Below are 22,620 nucleotides of genomic sequence, written 5' to 3'. Positions count from 1 at the left end.
AAAAGGGCGGTGTAAGGCTTAGTCATTATTTGGAGCTTTATACGTTAGCGTAAAGACTTTGTTCGATTCGGTCATGATTAGTGAAACGCCTGTTTCGATTTATAAAAATAATAAAACTTACATTGACGCTCCGCAAAAAAGTCGAGTGTTTCTAAATCGTATTCAGATGCCGCCGACCGAGTCTTTGCGTGAGAAATGGGACTTGGATGCGTACGGGATGGAGGGATCTTTTGGATTTGTATTCAGATACGAAATGGGTGATATCTGCTTATTTCAGCTAAAAGAAAGAAGAGACGGAAGCCCTTTCTCGATATTTTCATCGTTATCTACCGTGGATTGGGAAGTTTTTGGTGGACACGCACACACACACACGCACACACACACACACACACACACACACACACACGCACACACACACGCACGCACACACGCACACACGCACACACGCACACACACACACACGCAGAGGAGGGGTACAAAAGGGTTCAGTTTTTTAAGAAAGCAATGTCATCTGAGCAGCAACTGGCCACCCATTTGACAGTTTAAATGTTTACGATCGTCTGAAACAACTTCCATACCTCACGAAAACATATTTAAACAGATGGAAAAAACTATCGCAGAACACAGTGTCACGTAGCAACTGGTCTTTACGGTCGTTTGAATCAACAGGTCAGTTTGGGGTACAAAGGAGGGTTCAGTTTTTACTGACTTCCCATCTGACAGTTTAAATGTTTACGATCGTCTGAAACAACAGGACACGCACGCACGCACACACGCACGCACGCACGCACACACACACACACACACATACACACACACACGCACACACACACACACACACACACACACACACACACACACACACACACACCATTACCTATGCTTTACCATGTTATTAGACATTGGTTTAACTCCATTTAAGCATTTAAACGTTAAAAGCATTGCACTTGTACGACGTTGTAATACTTTTTTTTTTACCAGACGATGACGACGAAGTGAAAGACGATGAACTTTGCTTAAACGGTCTTACAAAGTTGGAAGATGATTATCGAGGTGTGTTTAAACCTTCGAATTATTTAATATTGTGTGTATTCATTATTTTGTTTTATAGAGGATTTGCCGTAAGATCCTAACGCGATCGTTTTAACACAATCGCCGTCTGGTGAGTCAAATGATTCTCATTTTACAAGAAAAAAAACATGCGGTATACAATACATATATACATATATTTACTTACATCTCCGGCTCGCTCGTCTCCCTTAAAGCTGGCGGGTCCATCAACGGCCGTTCCAGGCAGAGGAGAAGGCTTGATTGCGCCAAAGACTCCAGACATCGAATCCTTGCTCCGAGGGGAAATCATCGAAAACGACGGTGAATGTCCGACAGGCACCCGCTGTAAGTTTTTCTCGTTTTCTGTAAGCTTTTTAAGATTCTCAGGAGCTTTAAAGAGCTCCTCTCACTCTAATGTCTTTCGCTCAAATGAATTTCGCGCCTAAGGGGAATGGGCGGGGACTGATTCCGGAGGTGGGCGGTTGTTTCCGCCAAGCAACCTTCTGGTTGAAATGGAGTGTGGATCAAGATGGATCCCTACTCTATATTCTTTTATTTAACCCAATGTTTTTTAAATACGTGTATAATGCTTTATATCCTATGTGTTGTGAATTCCATCCTACAATATCTTCCAAGGAACCCAAAGAAATGTTACCACACCTCCCGCTTTATTTATTCTATAGATTACCTGAACTATTTCATAAACTAAATCTTGTCTTGTTTCTGATGCTATGTTTTTTTATGCTCATCAATGCACTGTTGGACTGCGAGCACACAACTACTTTCCTTGCTTTGTTTTCCTCTATCCAGTTAACTGCCATATAAATTGCTACCAATTCCCCCGTAAAAACAGATAGTTTATCACTGATTATTTTATTTAATACTATGTTTCCTTGTGGGATAACTGCTACAGCTCTTACCTTTTTTTTTTTTTTTTTATATAGTTTTTGATGCATCCGTATATATCATATCTCAATCCATTTTTCTATCGGTAACTATTTAAATTTCTATTCTTTAGTAATTGCATGTTTTCTTTTGGGTTATCAAACATCCACGGTGGTATTGCAGGCATTGGTACTGTAGGACTAACTTTAATATTGTCAATTTTAACTTTATTACATATGTCTCCTATAATCCACCCAAAACTATTCTTTTTTGTTTTCTCTTTTTCTTGGCAGATTGGTAACACTGGACAAGTCGGATATCCTTGCTTGGATCCTTTTAAAGTTGCCCGATAAACTGCTGAGAGTTGATCTCTCCTCTTGTCCAAAGGTTTTTCGTTCATTTTTACTTGTAATACTGGCACTAGGGTTGATGTAGTAGCTCCACAACATAACCTTAAAGCCTGTGACTGGATCCGGTCTATTTTCCCAAGTCATGTTTTTGAAGCAGATTGGTAAATAATGCATCCGTAATCAATAACAGATGGAATTAAAGTTATAAATATATACATGTATTGTTTTCAACGTTAACCTATCAGCCCCCCAATCATTACCCCTCAAAGACCTCATTATATTTAACACCTTTTTACTTTTTCCCCTATTTTTTTATTTTCCGGAAGGAACACTCCTGAAGGAATAAATAAAGTACTATCTAATCTAATCTAATCAAATCTATTTTGCTGATGTGGGTTGACTAGTTCATATTTTTATCAAACCATATTCCTAAATATTTAAATACTTGTACCTCTTCTATATTTTCACCTTAGAGTTTTTATTTGGAGCTTGTTTGGTACTTTTGTCTTTGTAAAATGTATGACTTTTGTCTTTCCAACAGAGAATCTTAAACCTCAAGCCGTTCCCCAGTCTTGAACATTATTTACCACTTTGTTAGTTTTTTGATTATTTCTTTTGACTCTAAATAATATACTAGTCTTTCATTAATCTTTTTTTTTTTCCATTACTTTTCCCCAAATTTATAATTTCCTGCCTCTTCCGGGTCTTACCCTGACTTGCATATTGGAATTGTTACCGCTAATTTTCCCCTCTGCCGGTCATTCTCCTTCTTCATATATCCTGTCATATCATTTCAAGACCACTTCTTTGACGATGCCACCTAAGTTTTTGATCATTTGATAACCCGCTAGGTCTTTCCCCGGTGACGTATTTTTAACCTTTTTCAAAATTCGAACCATTTCATTCAAAGAAAATGTCATATCCATAGTGTTGGTAAAGCTATTAACGTGGTCTTCCATCATTTCCCCAATATTTAAACTCATTGTTTTTTCTCTCTTTTGTTTTTCCACATTTCTCAAATTATCATTACTGTGCACTTTAACAAATGTTTTTGCTAAAGGTTCTGCTGTTTCTTTACCCGTGACTACATCTTCTTTGATAAATGTGGCACATCATCCTCTTTACCCTTCATTCCTATCTTTACGAATCGTTATATATCCTTTTATTATAAAGTTTAATTTTGGCTTCAGCCCTGTTTCTTGAATACAAATTATACGTGGTTTAGTTTTCATATTTTTAATATATCCCTTTAATTCATGTTCGGTTGCTATCAAACTTCTGGCATTCCACCGGACAATTAACAGGGTGTTGGAATGTGGTAACATGACTCCGTCACGTCTACTCTCCGTAGTACAGCTTGCACCCGGTACCAAGATAGTTCTTTCAACAACTTTGATGCTGCTTTGACAATTATTTTGATCTTCTCAGTCTTATTTTTACTTTCATTTTGTATCAAAGCTGAGTTGTGCTCTCTGGTTTATTTTGCAAATGAACCGACAGAACATGATCATGTACAAGACTCGCCTACCCACAATGCACTGCAACCCAACGCTCCTGGTCGGATGTTTTTTTCGGGGTTCATGGAGAGATGCGGTAAAGAGTGGTAGCCAAGACACACGGTCACACACGGTCACACACGGTCACACTCGGCAATTATTTTGACCTGGGGAGCAGATATAGAGGAAAAAATGTGTCTGGGGGGGGGCGGGATATCTGATTTTCAGGTACAAAAAACTTCACAATGACACAAAATAAACACAACAGTTAAACCTCACACTAAAAACAAGACATTGACTTGTACGTTCAAAAGACAGAATAGAACAAGTCAAGACATGCAATGCCATCTACAAAATGTTATGTAAATGTTAGTCATTACACACGCGGCTATGGTTTTGATGTATTTGTTACAGACATGTTTACGTCAAGTAACATCACATGGTTCCATTTGCACCTTTCAACAAATCTGAAAAGGAATATTAAGAAGTAAAACTTATATTTAATCCTACCTCTTCTCCGAGCACACGGTGACTGTACATACGGGTCGAAAAATGTTGACCTAATTCAGCATTTCTCAAAGTGTGGGGAATAGAGACATGACAGGTGGGGCGCGAGGAAAGGGAGGAAATTTTTATTTTTGATTTTTTTTACTATGCTTTCATTTTCTATACACACTGTAAATCACTTTGTGATTCTGTCTGTGAAATCCGCCGTATAAATAAATGTAAATTACTTATTTTTCCTGTAGGCTTTAAATTTCTCGGCAGGAGCGAAAGTTTGACAGACATAGCAACAGTAACTTTTGCAGGCAGGGCTAAGAGGAACAAACTTTCGCGCGGATGGGTAGCAGGCTAATGTGCGGACCACAATTACACAAAATGGATACATTTGCAACTCGCACCTCAAAGGTCTGCGGAGAAACAAAAATATGACGGGTCTAATCAACCAAAAAGTCAACCTAAAAGAAAATATGGCGAAGGGTATCTTGCTCTTGGATTCACGGCAGCGGAGGTGGGGGCAGAGGAGAGACCCCTGTGTGTTCTTTGTCTAAAACGGCTAGCAGCAGACAGCATGAGGCCCAACAAAGTAAAGAGACAACTCGAGACCACACATGATGTCCAATAAATTGTTTTGTTGGGGCGATGGGGGTAGGTGGGCCTTGAGTCTAAAGTGGTGATGACAGAAAAAAAAAAAGTTTGAGAAGCCCTGACCTAATTGTACGGATCTCACTTTAAACGGCAAACCGATCATTTAAATGTTTTCACTTTGAATATGAAACGAGGAGTAAAATGTACAATGTACAATATTATCAATTATTTCACAAGGACATGTTTTAAGGATATTGTACAGTATCATTAAATCTAAAATGAATGTGATCACTTTCAGGATCATTTTATTTTTAGCCAGTAAACAACTGTTATGTACTTTTGAATCGGGTTTTCAAAAAAAAAAAAAAAAGGGAGGGACAATCAAGGATCAACAATGGCACGACTTTCACTAACTTGCGTGAGGTCAAAAGACAAGAGATTTTAGACCAATGCTGCTTTGGATCTGTTCCTGCTAAACTAGTAAGTGACTTTCAATGCTCAAATCAGAATAATAATACTAATTTTAGCTACTGGAAATTTGTGTGGTAGCAATAAATACCCACCAGCGCGATACTTTGCAGTTCCACACTGACCAACCACGCAACAAACTCAAAAGAACTGTACAAGGAAAAAACAATGCAGTGACTTCAAACTGCAAATATAAGGTTTGAGTAAAATATGTAGGTTGGTGTGAATGTTGTCCGTCTATCTATGTTGACCCTGCAATGAGGGGGCGACTTGTCCAGGGTGTACACCTCCTTCCACCCGATTGTAGCTGAGATAGGCGCCAGCGACCCCCACGTCCCCAAAAGGGAATAAGTGGTAGAAAACTGTGGAAAGTTCAGTAATACAGAATCATTGTGGCATTATCGTGTCAGTTGGACGCTATATGCGCTAGTCCTCATGGTAAATGTGGTTTTCCTTTTGGGAAAACGCCATCGCTTTGGTTCACTGGTGCGGCCAATATAAACCAAAACTGAAAATTCTTAAGTGGGGCTTTAAGTAGAGTTTATAAATCTTGTATCTGTGCCACATATAGCCTTATTTCAGTGTCAACAGTCTCCAGCTTACTTGCTACACATGTTTTGGCTCTGCCCATCCCTGTGCAGTTATTGGACCGACATTTTTAATACTTTGTCTGTTGTTGTAATTACCTACTAGGCCTTCTTTGCCTTTATTTGTTGTTGTATCTTTATGTTAGCAATTGGGACTTTTTGAATGAAATTGTCTGTGGCTCCATGTTAACGAAGTTGCCTGTACTATTTGACTGATGCATTTTATTGATTGATTTATTATTTTTCTTTCTTTTTCGTTTTGTCTCCTCAGAAAAAAAATTTGGTAATTTTGTTTGTTTTATAACTTGTGCCAGGATAGCAGTAATTGCACAAAGGCATTCTTCTTCTTTTAGTTTTCTGACAGCACGTAGGCGTTCGCATCAACTTTCGTCTTTTTAACAAATGGGTAAAGGGGGAATGATGTATGCCGTAAAACTAGTCGGCACATTTAATATTTAATAATAATGAATATTGTAAAATTCTATAATTTTTGTTATTTAAAGGGGAAAACCCGATTCAAAAGTACATAACAGTTGTTTACTGGCTAAAAATAAAATGATCCTGAAAGTGATCACATTCATTTTAGATTTAATGATACTGTACAATATCCTTAAAACATGTCCTTGTGAAATAATTGATAATATTGTACATTGTACATTTTACTCCTCGTTTCATATTCAAAGTGAAAACATTTAAATGATCGGTTTGCCGTTTAAAGTGAGATCCGTACAATTAGGTCAGGGCTTCTCAAACTTTTTTTTTTTCTGTCATCACCACTTTAGACTCAAGGCCCACCTACCCCCATCGCCCCAACAAAACAATTTATTGGACATCATGTGTGGTCTCGAGTTGTCTCTTTACTTTGTTGGGCCTCATGCTGTCTGCTGCTAGCCGTTTTAGACAAAGAACACACAGGGGTCTCTCCTCTGCCCCCACCTCCGCTGCCGTGAATCCAAGAGCAAGATACCCTTCGCCATATTTTCTTTTAGGTTGACTTTTTGGTTGATTAGACCCGTCATATTTTTGTTTCTCCGCAGACCTTTGAGGTGCGAGTTGCAAATGTATCCATTTTGTGTAATTGTGGTCCGCACATTAGCCTGCTACCCATCCGCGCGAAAGTTTGTTCCTCTTAGCCCTGCCTGCAAAAGTTACTGTTGCTATGTCTGTCAAACTTTCGCTCCTGCCGAGAAATTTAAAGCCTACAGGAAAAATAAGTAATTTACATTTATTTATACGGCGGATTTCACAGACAGAATCACAAAGTGATTTACAGTGTGTATAGAAAATGAAAGCATAGTAAAAAAAATCAAAAATAAAAATTTCCTCCCTTTCCTCGCGCCCCACCTGTCATGTCTCTATTCCCCACACTTTGAGAAATGCTGAATTAGGTCAACATTTTTCGACCCGTATGTACAGTCACCGTGTGCTCGGAGAAGAGGTAGGATTAAATATAAGTTTTACTTCTTAATATTCCTTTTCAGATTTGTTGAAAGGTGCAAATGGAACCATGTGATGTTACTTGACGTAAACATGTCTGTAACAAATACATCAAAACCATAGCCGCGTGTGTAATGACTAACATTTACATAACATTTTGTAGATGGCATTGCATGTCTTGACTTGTTCTATTCTGTCTTTTGAACGTACAAGTCAATGTCTTGTTTTTAGTGTGAGGTTTAACTGTTGTGTTTATTTTGTGTCATTGTGAAGTTTTTTGTACCTGAAAATCAGATATCCCGCCCCCCCCAGACACATTTTTTCCTCTATATCTGCTCCCCAGGTCAAAATAATTGCCGAGTGTGACCGTGTGTGACCGTGTGTGACCGTGTGTGACCGTGTGTGACCGTGTGTCTTGGCTACCACTCTTTACCGCATCTCTCCATGAACCCCGAAAAAAACATCCGACCAGGAGCGTTGGGTTGCAGTGCATTGTGGGTAGGCGAGTCTTGTACATGATCATGTTCTGTCGGTTCATTTGCAAAATAAACCAGAGAGCACAACTCAGCTTTGATACAAAATGAAAGTAAAAATAAGACTGAGAAGATCAAAATAATTGTCAAAGCAGCATCAAAGTTGTTGAAAGAACTATCTTGGTACCGGGTGCAAGCTGTACTACGGAGAGTAGACGTGACGGAGTCATGTTACCACATTCCAACACCCTGTTAATTGTCCGGTGGAATGCCAGAAGTTTGATAGCAACCGAACATGAATTAAAGGGATATATTAAAAATATGAAAACTAAACCACGTATAATTTGTATTCAAGAAACAGGGCTGAAGCCAAAATTAAACTTTATAATAAAAGGATATATAACGATTCGTAAAGATAGGAATGAAGGGTAAAGAGGATGATGTGCCACATTTATCAAAGAAGATGTAGTCACGGGTAAAGAAACAGCAGAACCTTTAGCAAAAACATTTGTTAAAGTGCACAGTAATGATAATTTGAGAAATGTGGAAAAACAAAAGAGAGAAAAAACAATGAGTTTAAATATTGGGGAAATGATGGAAGACCACGTTAATAGCTTTACCAACACTATGGATATGACATTTTCTTTGAATGAAATGGTTCGAATTTTGAAAAAGGTTAAAAATACGTCACCGGGGAAAGACCTAGCGGGTTATCAAATGATCAAAAACTTAGGTGGCATCGTCAAAGAAGTGGTCTTGAAATGATATGACAGGATATATGAAGAAGGAGAATGACCGGCAGAGGGGAAAATTAGCGGTAACAATTCCAATATGCAAGTCAGGGTAAGACCCGGAAGAGGCAGGAAATTATAAATTTGGGGAAAAGTAATGGAAAAAAAAAAAGATTAATGAAAGACTAGTATATTATTTAGAGTCAAAAGAAATAATCAAAAAACTAACAAAGTGGTAAATAATGTTCAAGACTGGGGAACGGCTTGAGGTTTAAGATTCTCTGTTGGAAAGACAAAAGTCATACATTTTACAAAGACAAAAGTACCAAACAAGCTCCAAATAAAAACTCTAAGGTGAAAATATAGAAGAGGTACAAGTATTTAAATATTTAGGAATATGGTTTGATAAAAATATGAACTAGTCAACCCACATCAGCAAAATAGATTTGATTAGATTAGATTAGATAGTACTTTATTTATTCCTTCAGGAGTGTTCCTTCCGGAAAATAAAAAAATAGGGGAAAAAGTAAAAAGGTGTTAAATATAATGAGGTCTTTGAGGGGTAATGATTGGGGGGCTGATAGGTTAACGTTGAAAACAATACATGTATATATTTATAACTTTAATTCCATCTGTTATTGATTACGGATGCATTATTTACCAATCTGCTTCAAAAACATGACTTGGGAAAATAGACCGGATCCAGTCACAGGCTTTAAGGTTATGTTGTGGAGCTACTACATCAACCCTAGTGCCAGTATTACAAGTAAAAATGAACGAAAAACCTTTGGACAAGAGGAGAGATCAACTCTCAGCAGTTTATCGGGCAACTTTAAAAGGATCCAAGCAAGGATATCCGACTTGTCCAGTGTTACCAATCTGCCAAGAAAAAGAGAAAACAAAAAAGAATAGTTTTGGGTGGATTATAGGAGACATATGTAATAAAGTTAAAATTGACAATATTAAAGTTAGTCCTACAGTACCAATGCCTGCAATACCACCGTGGATGTTTGATAACCCAAAAGAAAACATGCAATTACTAAAGAATAGAAATTTAAATAGTTACCGATAGAAAAATGGATTGAGATATGATATATACGGATGCATCAAAAACTATATAAAAAAAAAAAAAAAAAGGTAAGAGCTGTAGCAGTTATCCCACAAGGAAACATAGTATTAAATAAAATAATCAGTGATAAACTATCTGTTTTTACGGGGGAATTGGTAGCAATTTATATGGCAGTTAACTGGATAGAGGAAAACAAAGCAAGGAAAGTAGTTGTGTGCTCGCAGTCCAACAGTGCATTGATGAGCATAAAAAAACATAGCATCAGAAACAAGACAAGATTTAGTTTATGAAATAGTTCAGGTAATCTATAGAATAAATAAAGCGGGAGGTGTGGTAACATTTCTTTGGGTTCCTTGGAAGATATTGTAGGATGGAATTCACAACACATAGGATATAAAGCATTATACACGTATTTAAAAAACATTGGGTTAAATAAAAGAATATAGAGTAGGGATCCATCTTGATCCACACTCCATTTCAACCAGAAGGTTGCTTGGCGGAAACAACCGCCCACCTCCGGAATCAGTCCCCGCCCATTCCCCTTAGGCGCGAAATTCATTTGAGCGAAAGACATTAGAGTGAGAGGAGCTCTTTAAAGCTCCTGAGAATCTTAAAAAGCTTACAGAAAACGAGAAAAACTTACAGCGGGTGCCTGTCGGACATTCACCGTCGTTTTCGATGATTTCCCCTCGGAGCAAGGATTCGATGTCTGGAGTCTTTGGCGCAATCAAGCCTTCTCCTCTGCCTGGAACGGCCGTTGATGGACCCGCCAGCTTTAAGGGAGACGAGCGAGCCGGAGATGTAAGTAAATATATGTATATATGTATTGTATACCGCATGTTTTTTTTCTTGTAAAATGAGAATCATTTGACTCACCAGACGGCGATTGTGTTAAAACGATCGCGTTAGGATCTTACGGCAAATCCTCTATAAAACAAAATAATGAATACACACAATATTAAATAATTCGAAGGTTTAAACACACCTCGATAATCATCTTCCAACTTTGTAAGACCGTTTAAGCAAAGTTCATCGTCTTTCACTTCGTCGTCATCGTCTGGTAAAAAAAAAAGTATTACAACGTCGTACAAGTGCAATGCTTTTAACGTTTAAATGCTTAAATGGAGTTAAACCAATGTCTAATAACATGGTAAAGCATAGGTAATGGTGTGTGTGTGTGTGTGTGTGTGTGTGTGCGTGTGTGTGTGTATGTGTGTGTGTGTGTGTGTGCGTGCGTGCGTGCGTGCGTGTGTGCGTGCGTGCGTGTCCTGTTGTTTCAGACGATCGTAAACATTTAAACTGTCAGATGGGAAGTCAGTAAAAACTGAACCCTCCTTTGTACCCCAAACTGACCTGTTGATTCAAACGACCGTAAAGACCAGTTGCTACGTGACACTGTGTTCTGCGATAGTTTTTTCCATCTGTTTAAATATGTTTTCGTGAGGTATGGAAGTTGTTTCAGACGATCGTAAACATTTAAACTGTCAAATGGGTGGCCAGTTGCTGCTCAGATGACATTGCTTTCTTAAAAAACTGAACCCTTTTGTACCCCTCCTCTGCGTGTGTGTGTGTGTGCGTGTGTGCGTGTGTGCGTGTGTGCGTGCGTGTGTGTGTGCGTGTGTGTGTGTGTGTGTGTGTGTGTGCGTGTGTGTGTGTGCGTGTCCACCAAAAACTTCCCAATCCACGGTAGATAACGATGAAAATATCGAGAAAGGGCTTCCGTCTCTTCTTTCTTTTAGCTGAAATAAGCAGATATCACCCATTTCGTATCTGAATACAAATCCAAAAGATCCCTCCATCCCGTACGCATCCAAGTCCCATTTCTCACGCAAAGACTCGGTCGGCGGCATCTGAATACGATTTAGAAACACTCGACTTTTTTGCGGAGCGTCAATGTAAGTTTTATTATTTTTATAAATCGAAACAGGCGTTTCACTAATCATGACCGAATCGAACAAAGTCTTTACGCTAACGTATAAAGCTCCAAATAATGACTAAGCCTTACACCGCCCTTTTGTACCCCTCCTCTGCGTGTGTGTGTGTGTGTGTGTGTGTGTGTGTGTGTGTGTGTGTGTGTGTGTGTGTGTGTGTGTGTGTGTGTGTGTGTGTGTGTGTGTGTGTGTGAAGTGCGTGCGTGTCCACATCTCCACACGTAACATTCCCAGCCATCAATACATCGAAATCTGGAAGTTGTTTCAAACGATCGTAAACATTTAAACTATCGAATATATGGTCACATGCTGCTCAGATGACATTGCTTTCTTAAAAAAACTGAACCCTCCTCTGTTCCCTGTCAGGTCTTAACTCCACCCTCTTCCTGGTTTAACCACTCCCACCGCAGGTCTTAACTCTGCCCTCTTTCTGTTTAAAACTCCACCCTCTTCCTGGTTTAACCACTCCCACCGCAGGTCTTAACTCCACCCTCTTCCGGGTAAGCCACACCCACTTGACCTTGACATTTGAACCTGACCTTTGACTTTGACCTTTGACTTTGACCTTTAACCTTGACCCCTCATAAATCATTAACCTTTGAACTTGACCCCTCATAAATCATTGACCTTTGACCTTGAGGGTCATAAATCATTGATTTATGGGGGGTCATAAATCACTTTTGACTAAAGGTAGGGACTTAAATTCTCTGAGGGGTCCTAGTAGCTGAACCTCTTTAGATTCAGCCGTGTAACCGGCTCTGATGTTGAGTCCTTTGTTTGGTCCGTTCGCTGTTTCTATAGAGTCTATTGAGCCGCCGGTGTCTTTGTGGAATAACCCGGCTGAGAATTGACTTCTGAGTGTGGCTTCGGAATAGTTTAGTAGCGTTTCAATTATTGCCCTGTATGGGTGTGTGGCGCTGGATTGAGAAATCAGTCTTTCCCCGAGCATAATGTCGCATTGGCTGAAGATGGTGTTTAGAGGATAATTGATGAGACCCACATTGGCGTCGTTTGGGATATTTGATCCATCGGCGCGGGTAATTTTAACCCGCAGGTAAAGTAATGTGTCATTCAGATCCAAGTACTTTTCACCTTCTCCCGGGATGAAAAATTCAATAGGACCCCCGTCAGTGATGGCGGATAGCGGTAGGACTTCTGTGTAGGATTTATCATCGATAGACATCTGAGTCATAGGAGCTGAAAATAAATCCAGCTCGGCCATCGTGCATTCGGCCGAATTTTGATGTAAAAGAGCCATCTTTTTTCTTTTTTTTTAAAAATATATCGTGTGAGGGAACGACGGTCCTTCTCTTTGAAAACCTTTTACCGACTGATTTTCTTCTCCCCAGATGACGGCGTTTTTTACCACTCGTTGAGAGACGTCGTCCCGGGGGTCTCTTTCGGGGTTGTCTAGCCAGGACCATTATTCCTCCTGATCCGTCTTGTACCCCACTACCCATTTTTCCAACGGCATGACTGAATACGTCGGAAGCGATATTTTTTGCCGCTGTTTTAAGATGAGGTTTGACCAGGGCAAAACCTCTTTTCACCAGAGGTGATACAAAACGAAACAACCTGGAAAACACGGAGCCTATCCCACGCCCGTACATCACAGGTGAACCTGTGAAACCGGGGAGGGAACCCCCCACTTGGCTTTCGTAATAACCCACTAAACGTAGAGGGTCGTGCATGGGTTGACTCATTCTCATTGTTGTTGGTTTTACTTTCTAACGGGTCTAAAGTGGAGCTTCGCGATGGTCTTTCCAAAGGTGAAGTCGACGTGTTTGTTCTGATCAGATTTAATCTCCACCCTGATGTTTTCAATGTGATTTTTCGAGACGGGTAAATAGTAGGCGGGGTTAAAACACTTGGTGACAATCTCACCGTAAGCTCCCTCTACACTCACGATTCTCAAAAGAGGAGCATAAGCGTCGCCTACTATCTGAGGTCGCACCACGTCACTGTAACAGTAGAGATGGTAGAAACCGGCGTTTATATCCGCGGGATAGGGGGCCGACCCACGGTCAAAGTTGATCCACTTTCCAGGTTTCACTCCCATGATGTAAGCCAGGGAAGGGGAAAAACGAAAATGAGTTTGACCCCCTGATTGATAGGAGATTCGCTTTTTAACATCGTCAAAGGCTATCCTCACATCGTTGTCAATTTTTTGTAAAGATTCATTCAGTTCATTTATGAATCGTGTAATGTTCTCATAACATCCCCCTCTCAATTCTTGACGGTAAACTATCCCCATTCCAGGATTGCTTTCAGGTCCCACCGGTGGAGGTCTCTTTAGCCATTCATAAAATGCTCCGTTACAAACATTATACCATGAGCGAGGGTATGAAATCTCTGTTAAGGCCACCTCCCATGAGCCTGCTAAATCTATATGTTGACTTAAATCTATCTGGTAATGGGAACTTTTGTTTTCTTTAAATACGTTGAGGCTGGCGTTGGAGGGTAAGGTGAGGTAAAAACCCTCGTTGCAGGAATGATCCATAATGCTCGATGATCTTTAGACTGTGAGGCTCATCAAAGGCATCAGATTGTTTTATACATTTGTAAGGAGGTCAGCGTCCACCCAACTGTTGAATTTTTCGGGCCAGTTTTTCCAGTGCACTAGAACTTGTTTTTTGCCACCGACCGTACGTCGTTTTAGAATTTCCTCCACATGATAGCGCTTGTCCTCGCTCTCTTTTACTTTCTGCAACTCGGCTTCGTAAAAAGAACCCTCTATTATTTCACCGTCAAAATCTTTCAGTCTGTATGCCGGGGGAGATCGAGGGAGACGTCGTGTTATTGTAAACACCTCGTCTGTAAAACTCTGTTCATATTTTTTATCAAACACTCCTCTCACTTTGGATATTCTCACCATATCTCCCGTGGCAAATTTGTATTTGCGTTTGAATGCTGTGAATGAGCCGTAGAGATTCTCAAACACTTGAGGGGTATTTTCCAAAGTCACATCCACCGGTTTCATTTTAATACTGCTGTGATATCCGTGATTGTAGCTTTTTACCAAGTCTTGTAAGACGTCTAGGTAGCGCCTGGTGTTGTTGGCTGTAAAATATCTCCACATTCTCCCTTTCAGAGTACGATTAAATCTTTCAACCACCGAAGCTTTGAGATCGCTGGCCGTAGAAAAATGTACAATATTGTGTTTCTTCATCAGAGCTTGAAAACTCTTGTTAAAAAATTCTTTTCCCGCGTCGGTTTGGAGTTTGCGAGGAATCTGACTTTCCCCCAACACCGATTGAAACGATTCAACCACCTCCACGGACGTCTTTCTCGTCAAAACCCTCACATAGGCCTTCTTGGAAAATACATCTATGACCGTTAATAAATAATTATAACCGTCGTTATATTCAGCCAAGGCTTGCATGTCACAGAGGTCGGCTTGAAACTGGGTTAAAGGTCGCGGGACAAAGACTCTGTTTCTTGGAAAATGAATGCGAACCGGTTTATGGAGTGTATAGGCGTCCTGTCCCGTTAAATATTCTTGAACTTTTTCTTTTGTGACACGTTGCCCCGTTTCATCCTGCACAGCTCGACGGAGTCGATCTACCCCTCCAAAACTACCCAGGTGTGCGGGTGTATAGTATGCTTTTTCCATAGCTTTCTCCATTGTGGAAAGACAAAGAGAAATGAACTCGTGTTGCTTGGTACACATTTCTTTTATTCATTCATGGAAACAACACAATGAATCTAAAACAGTTTGTTTTTATTCATTCATGGACACCACACAGCGAATCTAAAACAATTTTTCTATAAACTATAAACTATAATCAAGGTTTGATGTAAAACAGGTATACCGTAGGTGAATTTAATCGCTTCGTGCAGTTTTTGTAGTTCAAACAAAACGTTGACGGGGATGTCACATCGTAGACGATACATCGACATATCAACAAACAGAGCATATAAAATGAACACGTGATAAGGAGAAGGTTGAAAAGACTTTTCTTTAGACCATTCCTTCAAAATTGTTTCAAAAATGTCAAAGTCAAAAGCATGAGAGACAACGGATTTCCAGGTAGCTTCCCAGGTAGGCTTAGAGCGGGCATAATCAAGAATAATTTGTAGTTTTTGAGGTTTGTCTCGTTTTAGAACATACGCTTCCATCGCGTCAATCAACGGGTAAATAACAGCGTGGTTTTCGATAGAGTTTACAAGTTTTCTCCAATAATTACCCATCTTTTTTGTAATTATTCCAACACTCTGTCACCATATCCAGATGTCTCAAAATCGTTTCATCACCCCGTACCAACTCGTTGTACACGTCATCTATGGCCCACCAGACATTTCTCTCAGATTTCAGTTGAGACAGCAGAGAGTCGGCGTAGGATTCGACCCTTGAATCCTCAGCCTCGATGCGACGAAGCATCAGCAAGCGTTGAATGGCTTGAATGAATTTAGACGTACGCAGAGTCTTGATGAGTCCGTCGTAGTTGTACAGGAGAAAGTCCTCTTCATAGGGTTCCAGGCACGGGTGGTTTCTCTGGCTCGGATGGTTCACCCGACAACCGTAACATTCGCTCTGCCTGAACTGGCGGATGGCCTCGTTGAGGAGATGAAACACGGCCGTTTTCACCGTGCTGGTGAAAAGCAACCACTTCCCCCCATCGGTTTCATCATCGATGTGCAACGGGGGGTCCAAGAGTGACGGGGATGGTGACGGGGTTGGTGGCGGGGACGGCGGAGGTGTTATGATGATCAGGTCATTCTCCTTTTCCTCCTCCTTCCTATCGTCATCTGGCAAAGACTGCGTAGCGTTGTCGGTTTTCATCCCCCATCTGCAGAAACATCTGCCGAAGCGACACGTCTCATCGTCGCTCACCACCTCCGATCCAGCCGTCGTTTCAGGAGGGTTAAAGATCTCGGCCATGTTTGCTTCATCAGTCGTGTTTACGGATGGTTTGAAATCGTCCTGTGGTATAAGACGGGTCTTTACGCGTCTGATGGTCTTGTTTGCCATTTTCTTGTTTGAGATCCGTGCGTTCAAAAAAGGGAGCCAATATGGTCTGGTCGAAAGAAAAATTGCAGGGTGGGGTTGTTTTTATAGGGAGGGTCGAAAAAAAAAGTCGCGACCAATCAAACTAACGCTATGATTTTCAAAGGGTATTGGACGAGTCGGAGGAGGGGGTGTTTCCTTGAAGGTTATTGGTTGAAACTGAAGCGGGGGAGGTCCTTTCGTCCTCCGTCGGGGGTGTGGTCTCAAAGGACAACTTTCTTCTCGTCGTCAGCATGCTTTTCCATTGTCGACTGCTTCGGAACAAGTCGTTTATTTTCTCCTTCATCGTCGCCATTCGCTCTCGCCATGCCACGATGGGTACGACCACCAACGGTGTAAACACCCCGCATTCATCGTTGAAAGACTCCAGGGAAAAGACATCGGGCTCGGTCCACTGAGCCGGATAGGTACCGGTGATTTTTGGAGCACGGAGACTGGCACGTAAAAACCAACGACCCGAGGCTGAAGATTTCGTCTCCCAGGTAGCGCTGAACAGAATTCTTCTCTCATTCAACTCATCCATCGTCGGGTAAGTAAACAAGCTTCCTTTTACGCGTTTATCCACCGGTGAAGGATCACGCCACAGGAAATCGGGCATTGCCAGTCTTAAAACTTCCCAATCCACGGTAGATAACGATGAAAATATCGAGAAAGGGCTTCCGTCTCTTCTTTCTTTTAGCTGAAATAAGCAGATATCCCCCATTTCGTATCTGAATACAAATCCAAAAGATCCCTCCATCCCTAACCCTTCCAAGTCCCATTTCTCACGCAAAGACTCGGTCGGCGGCATCTGAATACGATTTAGAAACACTCGACTTTTTTGCGGAGCGTCAATGTAAGTTTTATTATTTTTATAAATCGACACAGGCGTTTCACTAATCATGACCGAATCGAACAAAGTCTTTACGCTAACGTATAAAGCTCCAAATAATGACTAAGCCTTACACCGCCCTTTTGTACCCCTCCTCTGCGTGTGTGTGTGTGTGTGTGTGTGTGCGTGTGTGCGTGTGTGTGCGTGTCCACATCTCCACACGTAACATTCCCAGCCATCAATACATCGAAATCTGGAAGTTGTTTCAAACGATCGTAAACATTTAAACTATCAAATATATGGTCACATGCTGCTCAGATGACATTGCTTTCTTAAAAAAACTGAACCCTCCTTTGTTCCCTGTCAGGTCTTAACTCCACCCTCTTCCTGGTTTAACCACTCCCACCGCAGGTCTTAACTCTGCCCTCTTTCTGTTTAAAACTCCACCCTCTTCCTGGTTTAACCACTCCCACCGTAGGTCTTAACTCCACCCTCTTCCGGGTAAGCCACACCCACTTGACCTTGACATTTGAACCTGACCTTTGACTTTGACCTTTGACTTTGACCTTTAACCTTGACCCCTCATAAATCATTTACCTTTGAACTTGACCCCTCATAAATCATTGACCTTTGACCTTGAGGGGTCATAAATCATTGATTTATGAGGGGTCATAAATCACTTTTTGACTAAAGGTGTCCCCTTAAATTCTCTATTGTATTTACAATAATAAGTTTAAAAATATTTTTTGAGCTGTAAAAAAAGTCAACATAAGGAAACATTTAAAACTAATAAATATATTGAAATCATATACAGTAAATGTAGTAAATAAGTTTTGATTTAAAAATAATATTGAAATAAAATATGCTTCAAGAGTTTAAATATGATATTATTTAAAAGATTTAGGGCCCTGTCAAGAAAGGTAAGCAATATTTTTCTTACTTGTCGTAATCGTCAGGATCCAGCGGCTGGTAAGTCACCTTGTAGCACTCGATCCGCTTCAGGAAGTCATCCATGACCCTCTCACGGTGCCTCTCGGGGTAGTCCGGACTGGACACCTTGACTTCCTGTTTGGAAGAGAAGGTTTTGGTTACAGTACTCGTTCATTTCAAACATGCCTACAGTTACAATATGGTGCGTCGCGCATTCGCAGGGTCTCACTACAACATGTCCGCAAAAGAGTAGGAAGAAGCAGAGTTGATTTAATCATACCCCTTTGCCATTTCATGGCGATTTCTAACAACTTTGTTTGTTCACTTCCTGTACACAATCTATAACACAAACAAATACATGGTACTTAGAGTCAATAAATAAACGACAATGTTGTCATGAACAAATTCACTTAATGACATGAGTAAGATGATCAAATTGTTCAAAAAGTTGAAAATGTTTATCAGGAATCTTCTTCCTTGTAAACACTTTGAAGAGTTTCTTAAAGTGGATCCTATAAACCCATTAATTCAGTGTTTCTCAAAGTGTGGGGCGCGCCCCACTGGTGGGGAATAGAGACATGACAGGTGGGGCGCGAGGAACGGGAGGAAATTTCACTTTAATTCTTAGATTTTTTTCATTACAACCCCATTTTCTATACAAACTGTAAATCACTTTGTGATTCTGTCTGTGAAATCCGATATATAAATTAATGTAAATTACTTATTTTTCCTGTAGGCTTTAAATTTCCAGGTAGAAGCGAAAGTTTGACAGACGCAACAGTAACTAATGGGGGCGGGGCTAAGCGGAACAATCTTTCGCGCGGATGGGTAGCAGGCTAATGTGTGGACCACAATTAAACAAAATGGATACATTGGCTTCATATATAGTTGCATACAGAATTGCTCAATGCAAAAAAAGCACACACATTTGCTGTCTGTAATAGACAAGGTGTCAGTCATGCTTGACGAGACAAGCGCAGCAAAATTAAAAGCTGTCCCACAGTTGAGAGACGTACATGTGACATTGCAAGTGGTCTTTAAGAACAACTCGTAGACCATGGTTTGGCAACCGGCGGCTCCGGAGCCGCATGCGGCTCTTTGATCACTCTGATGCGGCTCAGCTTGTTACGGTGTTGTGCCGAATTATGCACCCCCGCCGTAAAATGCACCCCCTGGCGGGAGCGCGTTTACGTCGCTCGGTTGCGTCACCCGTCTCGAAAAGTAGCTAAACTCGGCTAAAACAGCCTCTTTCGGCATAAAAATGTACATAAGGTGAATAATCCAAGTTGTCTTTACTTTGGATATATTAATGGCTGGATTAATTCTGATTCTTTAATGATTTCGCCGTCATTGCCTTTAATGATTTCGTCGTCATTCAATCGCCTCTTTCGGCAGAAAAAAGTACATAACAAGGTGAATAATCCAAGTTGTCTTTACTTTGGATATATTAATGGATGGATTAATTGTGATTCTTCAATGATTTCGCCGTCATTGCCTTTAATGATTTCGTCGTCATTCAGGTGGGTACATCGCCTCTTTCGGCATAAAGAAGTACATAACAAGGTGAAATAATCCAAGTTGTGTTTACTTTGGATATATTAATGGATGGATTAATTGTGAGCCTTTAATGATTTCGCCACCATTAACAGGTGTTGTGCCGAATTATGCACCCCCGCCGTAAAATGCACCCCCTGGCGGGAGCGCGCTTACGTCGCTCGGTTGCGTCACCCGTCTCGAAAAGTAGCTAAACTCGGCTAAAACAGCCTCTTTCGGCATAAAAATGTACATAACAAGGTGAATAATCCAAGTTGTCTTTACTTTGGATATATTAATGGCTGGATTAATTCTGATTCTTTAATGATTTCGCCGTCATTGCCTTTAATGATTTCGTCGTCATTCAATCGCCTCTTTCGGCAGAAAAAAGTACATAACAAGGTGAATAATCCAAGTTGTCTTTACTTTGGATATATTAATGGATGGATTAATTGTGATTCTTCAATGATTTCGCCGTCATTGCCTTTAATGATTTCGTCGTCATTCAGGTGGGTACATCGCCTCTTTCGGCATAAAGAAGTACATAACAAGGTGAAATAATCCAAGTTGTGTTTACTTTGGATATATTAATGGATGGATTAATTGTGAGCCTTTAATGATTTCGCCACCATTAACAGGTGTTGTGCCGAATTATGCACCCCCGCCGTAAAATGCACCCCCTGGCGGGAGCGCGCTTACGTCGCTCGGTTGCGTCACCCGTCTCGAAAAGTAGCTAAACTCGGCTAAAACAGCCTCTTTCGGCATAAAAATGTACATAACAAGGTGAATAATCCAAGTTGTCTTTACTTTGGATATATTAATGGCTGGATTAATTCTGATTCTTTAATGATTTCGCCGGCATTGCCTTTAATGATTTCGTCGTCATTCAATCGCCTCTTTCGGCTGAAAAAAGTACATAACAAGGTGAATAATCCAAGTTGTCTTTACTTTGGATATATTAATGGATGGATTAATTGTGATTCTTCAATGATTTCGCCGTCATTGCCTTTAATGATTTCGTCGTCATTCAGGTGGGTACATCGCCTCTTTCGGCATAAAGAAGTACATAACAAGGTGAAATAATCCAAGTTGTGTTTACTTTGGATATATTAATGGATGGATTAATTGTGAGCCTTTAATGATTTCGCCACAATTCAGATAAGGCGAAAACAATAACCATTTAATATAGGAATATTTGCTGTCCCGAAAATGTATTGAAGTATTGTATTAAAGAATATATACACCAAAGTAAGCCTCTATATGTACTTTTTTAGAGACATCAAGGAGAACGAATGTTTGCTGCTTCACTCGACGGGATCCAATACATCCATCCATCCATTTTCTACCGCTTATTCCCTTTCGGGGTCACGGGGGGCGCTGGCGCCTATCTCAGCTACAATCGGGCGGAAGGCGGGGTACACCCTGGACAAGTCGCCACCTCATCACAGGGCCAACACAGATAGACAGACAACACTCACACTCACAGTCACACACTAGGGCCAATTTAGTGTTGCCAATCAACCTATCCCCAGGTGCATGTCTTTGGAAGTGGGAGGAAGCCGGAGTACCCGGAGGGAACCCACGCATTCACGGGGAGAACATGCAAACTCCACACAGAAAGATCCCGAGCCTGGATTTGAACCCAGGACTGCAGGACCTTTGTATTGTGAGGCAGACGCACTAACCCCTCTGCCACCGTGAAGCCCTCTATATATAAACTCCAAGGAAAACAATACCCGGCTGGGGACAATTTTTGAAATTGGTCTCCAAACTAAGGCATGCGGGCCGAAAGCGGCCCGCCGGCGTCCAAAATCCGGCCCCTGGATTTTTATTCATGTTTTGAATTTTTGGGACATGGGGGACTTGTGGGAATCCATCCCAGGTAAGATTTTTGAACATTTTGAGGACTTTATATGACATTTTCTTTAACTGTAAGAAGCTCATGGGTGGATGGATGAATACATTAATAAATGAATGCATCTGATACCTATCGTTGTTTTGATTTTAAGAATTTTCAAACTGAACATTCACAAATAACTTTACCAAAAGTACCCGAAGTACCAGAGATGGAGTTATGGTGGGGGTGCATTTTCAGTGAAGAGTTGATTCCAGCTGCCTGAACATCTATCTATCTCTGGCTAGGATGGTCGTAGAGACATGAAACTCACCCTAGTAACTCATCCTTACCCCCTCTGTATACCGTGAAAACCATGTGATGATTGGACCTCCACAGGCAGCACCAACAGCCCACCTGCCGGAAAATGCATCCGCTATCTATCTCTGGCTAGGTTGCTCGTAGAGACATGAAACTCACCCTGGTGACTCATCCTTACCCCCCCCCCCCTGTATACTGTGAAAAGCATGTGATGATTGGACCTCCACAGGCGGAGTTAGGGGGGGGGTGCTTTTTCAGGCAGCACCAACAGCCCACCTGCCGGAAAATGCACCCCCTAGCTATCTCTGGCTAGGATGGTCGTAGAGACATGAAACTCACCCTAGTAACTCATCCTTACCCCCTCTGTATACCGTGAAAACCATGTGATGATTGGACCTCCACAGGCAGCACCAACAGCCCACCTGCCGGAAAATGCATCCCCTATCTATCTCTGGCTAGGTTGCTCGTAGAGACATGAAACTCACCCTGGTGACTCATCCTTACCCCCTCTGTATACTGTGAAAACCATGTGATGATTGGACCTCCACAGGCGGGGTTAGGGGGGGGGGTGCTTTTTCAGGCAGCACCAACAGCCCACCTGCCGGAAAATGCACCCC

General features: G+C 41.1%; 1 protein-coding gene and 2 long non-coding RNA genes across 13 annotated transcripts in view; 1 reads left to right on the top strand and 2 right to left on the bottom strand.

Annotated features, from left to right (window-relative positions):
- Positions 1–22,620, bottom strand: part of LOC133542188 (6-phosphofructo-2-kinase/fructose-2,6-bisphosphatase 2-like) — a 92,659-nt gene that overhangs the window by 41,885 nt on the left and 28,154 nt on the right. For all 11 annotated transcript variants that reach the window (XR_009804100.1, XM_061886092.1, XM_061886109.1 and 8 more), the window contains one exon: positions 18,326–18,450. Coding sequence is in view for 10 of the 11 variants with exons in the window: in XM_061886092.1 (XP_061742076.1) it covers positions 18,326–18,450 (125 nt within the window). In the remaining variant the exon portion in view is untranslated. The remainder of the gene's footprint in view (positions 1–18,325; positions 18,451–22,620) is intronic.
- LOC133535002 (uncharacterized) lies at positions 1,264–2,494 on the top strand. Its single transcript, XR_009802121.1, has 2 exons — positions 1,264–1,395; positions 2,229–2,494. It is a non-coding gene; the product is annotated as an uncharacterized LOC133535002 (long non-coding RNA).
- LOC133534999 (uncharacterized) lies at positions 9,180–10,516 on the bottom strand. The gene is made up of 2 exons (XR_009802120.1): positions 10,279–10,516; positions 9,180–9,445 (listed from the first exon to the last, which is right to left on the bottom strand). It is a non-coding gene; the product is annotated as an uncharacterized LOC133534999 (long non-coding RNA).

The sequence above is a fragment of the Nerophis ophidion genome, linkage group LG02 (genome assembly GCF_033978795.1).
Source record: "Nerophis ophidion isolate RoL-2023_Sa linkage group LG02, RoL_Noph_v1.0, whole genome shotgun sequence".
Classification (NCBI taxonomy): Eukaryota; Metazoa; Chordata; class Actinopteri; order Syngnathiformes; family Syngnathidae; genus Nerophis; species Nerophis ophidion.
Note: the sequence above shows the minus strand (reverse complement) of the source record. Positions and strands in the feature narration are given on the sequence as shown.